The 6,000-nt window shown below is 46.0% G+C and overlaps 1 protein-coding gene across 9 annotated transcripts in view; it reads left to right on the forward strand.

Annotated features, from left to right (window-relative positions):
- The window catches only part of UNC79 (unc-79 homolog, NALCN channel complex subunit), a 249,702-nt gene extending 244,277 nt beyond the window's left edge, over positions 1–5,425 (forward strand). For all 9 annotated transcript variants that reach the window (XM_049706558.1, XM_049706562.1, XM_049706559.1 and 6 more), the window contains 2 exons: positions 3,173–3,214; positions 4,858–5,425. In XM_049706558.1, the coding sequence (XP_049562515.1) occupies positions 3,173–3,214; positions 4,858–5,058 (243 nt within the window). In that variant the 3' untranslated portion in view covers positions 5,059–5,425. The remainder of the gene's footprint in view (positions 1–3,172; positions 3,215–4,857) is intronic.
- Positions 5,426–6,000: the final 575 nt, after the last annotated feature.

Consider the following 6,000-nt stretch of genomic DNA (forward strand, 5'->3'; position numbering starts at 1 on the left):
TATTGAATATAGTTGTAATAACTGTTTTAATGTCCTTGTTTACCAGTTCTGTTCTCTGTGTCATTTCGGGGTCTTTTCTAGTTACTTGAGTTTTCTTCTCATTATGAATCACATTTTCCTGCTTCTTAGCATGGCTGGTAATTTTTTATTGGATTCTTGACATTTTGAATTTGACTTTTTTGGGTGCTAGATATTTTTTTATTCCTACAAGCATTCTTGAACTGTACTCTATGCCATAGTTAAATTACTTAGAAACAGTTTTATGCCTTTGAAACTTGGTGTTAAGCTTTGTTAGGTAGGATTGGAGCAGCAGTTTGTCTAGGGCTACTATTTCTTCACTGGTAAGGTAATATCCTGAGTACTCTACTTGGTGTTCTATGATTTGCAAGATTTTTCCACTATAACTAGTGGAAACACAAACTATTGCTATGTGATTACCAGGGATTTTTCCCTCTAATCTTTTTAGGTTATTTTTTCTTCAGGCTTGGATAATTTTCTCACATGTGTATACTGGTCAGTAGTGAGCTGAAGACTCAAGGGGAACCCTTTACAGATCTTCAGAGAGTTAGCGCTCTCTCTCTCTCTCTCTCTCTCTCTCTACAGCTCTCTCCTTTCCACTACTCTGCCTTACAAACTCTAGCTCCCCTGGCCTCCCTGGACTCCCAGCTCCATCTCCTCACCTCAGGAAGACCACCAGACTCTACCTGGGTTCCTTCTCCCTGTGCTACTGCCTGAAAACACTGTCTAGGCAGTGAGCTAGGATAACTGTAGGGGTCACCTTGTTTGTTTCCTCTCCCTCAGTGATCACTGTCCTGCATTGCTGATGCTTAATGTCTGAAAATCATTGTTTCATTACCCTTCATCTGGAATTTTAGTTTTGTTTTAGGCAGGATTGTAAATCTGGTCTCTGTTACTCCATCTTGGGTGAAAGAGAAAGTTTCATGACTAATTTTATTTTGAGGGCTGGAAAAAGCATGGAGTGAAATGAATATAGTCCAACTGAGCAGGAAGTCTTCAATTTATCCCATAACATAAACCAAGATAAGAGGAAAAGTATCCCTTTGACTTTGATGAAAAACATATTTTTTTAAGTGTCCTTCAGTTTTCTGGATATTGTTTTTGGAGAAGAAAAAAAACAACCAATTTTATTATAACATTACAGTGCCCAGAATAAATTACATCTAATTCTTACTGACAGCTTTGTAGGAGCCACTAGCAAAAGGGTACTGAAATGAACCGTTATTCAAAACAGTCAAATTAGCATTCCTGAAATAGGATGACTGCTGGATTGTATAACGCTGTCCTTCACAATGAACTTTAACCTGATGCCTTCAGTCAGGTTGGTAAATCACAAACCTGAAGGCCCCTTGCAGGTCTATTTAGAATCTTATGGTCTTGTGTTACATCAGAGGGGAAATAACAAAAGCACTTCTAAAATCAGCCTCAGTATTCCCCTTGTTTGCCTCATAAAGGCCCTTAGCCCGTGGGGCAACCCTGGGAAAGGTGTCCACCCAGGGGCAGAGTACTCAGTGTTCCCTGGTCTCAACCCACCTCCCCGTCCCTCAGGATTCTTAACAAGAGGTCAGTTCAGGTATTTCCCAAACATCAAGGCCAAACATCAAGAGGCCTCACTCTGCTTTTCTAAACTTGCTTTTCATGATCCTGTGCTAAGAACCTCACCCTTCAGCATCACGTGAACCTCCACTGCTTCCTCACCTCTCTGCACACTCCCACCTCTGGGCTTTGCTCCCTTGAGTGCCCTTGTATTAGTTTGCTAGGCTGCTGAACACTGCAAATTGGGTGACTGACTGAAGTAACAGAAATGTATTGTCTCATGGTTCTGGAGGCAAGAAGTTATGAGATCAAGGTGATGGCAGAATTGATTCCTTCTGAGGCTGTGAGGGAGCATCTGTCCCAGCCTCTCCCCTGGCTCCTGGGGGTTTGCTGGCCATCTTTGGCGTTCCTTGGCTTGTTGATCTCTGCTTCACCTTCACGTGCTGCTCTCCCTGTGTACCTATCTGTGTCCAAATTTCCCCCTTTCTATAAGAACACCAGTCATATTGGATTAGGGGTCCCCACTACTCCAGAGTGACCTCATCCTAACTCACTACATCTTCAATGACCCCATTTCCAAATAAGGTCCCTTCTGAGGCTGTGTGGGCAAGGACTACAACGGCTATATGAGAGGACACAATGCAACCCATATCAACTCTATTGGAGTTGGGTCAGAAGGAGCGTGGACTGAAATGATATGATGCATTTGAGCATATTAAAGATCTGAACAGTCCTGAAAGAAACTAACATTTCCAAACTTATTAGCTCATAGCCCCCCTTCCCCATTTAAATCCCACCCAACTGGAGTTCTGTGGAATACACTTTGGGAAATGTATTCTGTCCCTGACTTCCGGATTTATGAGGCCACGAACACAAGTCAACACTTGCGTTCGGAAGGGCTGAAGTGTGGCAAGAGACCAAAGCGGACAGAGGAGAGCCGCTGCTGGGGGAGCTCGGGCGGGGCACCTGTGACCTCCTAGGAAGGGTCTCAGGGCAAATCAGAGGCAGCGGAGGGGCAGGGCTCCCCAGATGCCCAAGATTTGAGAGCCTTGCTCCCGGCTGGAGCAGGGACCCGCTGCTCGCCTGCCCGTGCACCCACACTGCTGAAACCCCGGCCGGCACTCACTCGTGCTGTGTCTCGTCTTCCAGATCACAGCCAGGCAACTTCAGGGCTTGTCTTTGTCCATCACTTAAGCATTTTAACCGCTTCCCAGTGATCTTTTCTTAACGACCACAGGCAGAGAGCTTCGCCATGCTACTTGGAGACTCAGTTCTAAAGATCCCGTGGAGGAAATTCTATTTCAAGAAAGAGAGGATTTAATTAAATAAATACACATTTAATTTCCCATGCTTGGTAGCTTTCAAGAGACAATCAGTCATTTACGGTGTGTGTTTCAGGCACTCATGGGGCGCTTATTAACCTCCAAATGCCACCAGCTCAGCAGGGTTTGGCCTCAGAGAGACATTTGTCTGATAGCGGGGAACTCTGCATCGGAGGCCCACATCCTTTTGTGATGTTAAAGGGATTCCGTGTGCCTTGCTTTGCCAGGCAGTAAGCGGAGCTTATGTGGGAGAATGGAGAACAGTAATAATGGGCCTTCTGTGTTTCTCCATACAGCTGATACCTATGTGGTTGCCAATGATTCAGTCAAATATCAAGGTAAGTCACCCCCGGGTGGACTGGAAGCTCAGTTCCCTCCAGAGAAGCTCATAACATTCACAGGGCTCTACAATGCGCCACTCATTACCTGTTCCTGGTCTCTGGGGGCTGATAATGCAGGAGACCCTGCGGGACAGGTAGGGGGCCTGTGGGCCGAGGTGACAGCAGGAGCCGCTGTCCTACTCATCGTTGATTGAAGGGGGAGGGGGAGGATCCCACAGTCTGGGCGAGGCTCCGCTACTGACTAGAACACAGGCTGAAAAGCTACTCTACTTTCAGAGGATACCCATGGGATCTGGTCCCAGACATGTCCGGTGCTATTTCCTGGCCACTAAGACTGACTTTTTGTGATGGGAAGAATTCTATTAAGAGAGGATAACATTCAGTGAACGACAGAATTGAACTAGAAGGGACCTGCCCACTCCCCCCCTCATTCTATATAAGAGGAAACATAGGAAGAGTAACTTGGACAGGGTCCCACAGCCAGGGAGGGGGAGACAGAACGTAGTTCTCACTGCCAGGCCCCGCCTTGAGTGACGCATTGTCACTGCAGGGCCAGACGTACTCCATGGCTGTAAATCTAGTTACTGGGGCTTAACATTAAGATGGCAAAGCTCACCACCCTCTCCCTCCCAAACTGGGTCCCGTCTAAGGCACTGGGAGTATCAGGGAGGAGGGGGAGAAGATGGAAGCCTTGTTGCTGGATTTCCTCCCAGAGTTGGGGAGGGATGCTTGTGGAAGGAAGGGAGGTGACTTCAAGGGATACCAAGAGAGATATACAGCTGTCAGCAGTGCCCACAGGCTTTGAGTACTGGTTCACGGCCTAACTGCTGTTTGTGGCCACCGGTAGGGCCAATGGCTTTGCTGAAAACCTCATTGCACCACTAGCTTCTGTTGTGAAAACTGCTTGGACTTTCACCCCGAGGTATTCCAAACTGCCCTCCCCCTGCTTGGCGGTCATCTGTGGCAATTTGACATTGCCCAGAGTGCTAAGTGGAGGCCAACAGAACTTCATGGAAAGCTAAGAAGAATAAGAAAAGCTTACAACCTAGCTCCTTCGTGTGTGCATGAACGTGTGCATGAACGTGAGAACAGAGAGACTATAATCATGATGAAAATGTCCTGAGCCCTTCCTATGTGCCGGCTTCTGTTCTGACCCCTCTGTTAAATCACTTATCCTTACAATAACCCCGTCAGGTGAGTGTTACTATCCCCACTTTGCCCATGAGACAATCCAAACACAGACCGAAAAACCTTGTTCCCCAAGGTGTTTACAGAGGACCGAGGATCTGAACCCAGGGAGCCTGGCAGCATAGCCCGCGACACCAGGCCCACATAGCAAACAGCTCTCGGGGGACAAGTCTAAGTGTCAGCCCCTGCACTGGTGTTGCAAAGAATGAGTCGAGATGGGAGGGGCATTATTTGGATGGATTTGGGCCAGGTGGGCTCTAAGAACATGGCACCGGCCCACGCCCTCTGCCCTGAGCCCTCCCCAAATTTGGGAGTTGGCCTTCTTCAGGCCAGACAGCTCCCGTGCCACGTGTAAGTCCCGCCTGCAGAAGAAGTCCAGGCCGGCACTCCCTGGGTTGACGGGGAACCCGAGCAGGAAAGAAACTAAACTACCGTCTTGCCCTTTCTTACAGCACTTATCTGCGGGACTCCAGCTTCGCCTCCAGGCCATTCAGAACAACGTGAACCACCACAGCCTCAGGACGCTGCCGGGTTCCACCCAGAGCAGTGCCAGCCTGGCGGCCCTGCGCAAGTGGCTGCAGTGCACCCAGTTCAAAATGGCCCAGGTGGAGATCCAGTCCTCAGAAGCAGCCTCTCAATTTTATCCTCTATGAGCGGACTCCTCGGCTCTCAGTGTCAACACTCTGGTTTAGCAATAATGGGTTTCAAAACAAAACAATTCGATCCAAGCAGGTTGGGGAACATATTGGTACTGTACATTCTCTTTCTAGTTTAGTAAAAGATGTGCAAAGGCCGGAGAGGGCCAAAATGAAGCTTTCTTGCTACACATTTCTGATGACTCCTTGGGCTATCCGATTAAGTGTTTCCTTACATTATTTTTTAAAAACCAAATCATTTTTCTTTAACTAACTTCTATTTTTTTTAAGAAAAAAAAAATAGACTGGTGGGTACTCACAGAAAAGTTGTATAAGTCCCCCTGTTGCTATTTTTGATGATAGAGAATAAATAGGGTTTTTGAAACCTTTGTAGTGTTTTTTCTTAAAATCCACTCTTGGCAATGCAATAAAAAAAACCCGTCACCATAAGCCAGTGACACTTGACTGAAGCTTTTTGTCATTATCCTGGGAAAAGTGGCAGCTTGCAAGGACCATTACAAAGTGCACTTAGAAATTAGGTGGTTAAACTGTGCCAACTGTTTTCTTTGTTTTATAATATCATTTTCCAGGACTGTCCAGTAAGTTTTATTATTTTTAAAACTAGTTTTTCAACTCATTAGTCCTAGGCTGTACTTTCTTGTAAGCTTTATGACAACCACTTTAGTTTTGTGAATAATAAATTTTATTCTTTTGTTAATACTTGTATACAATTCAATTTAAAACTGTAGATTGCATACTGGACCAGACGATTCCCCACGCTGGCACAGAACACTGCACCTGGAGCTATGTTTCATAAAACGGAATTTTAATAGTGTAAGAGCACCAAGATTTATCAGCACTTATATTTAACATTTGACTGTGCATTCACAAATGATATTTCTCTTCTCTATCCCTGTAATGCACTGACTAAAAGAAGACTTAATATACATTTAAGCTGTA

This window comes from Orcinus orca, chromosome 2, assembly GCF_937001465.1.
Source record: "Orcinus orca chromosome 2, mOrcOrc1.1, whole genome shotgun sequence".
NCBI classification, from domain to species: Eukaryota; Metazoa; Chordata; class Mammalia; order Artiodactyla; family Delphinidae; genus Orcinus; species Orcinus orca.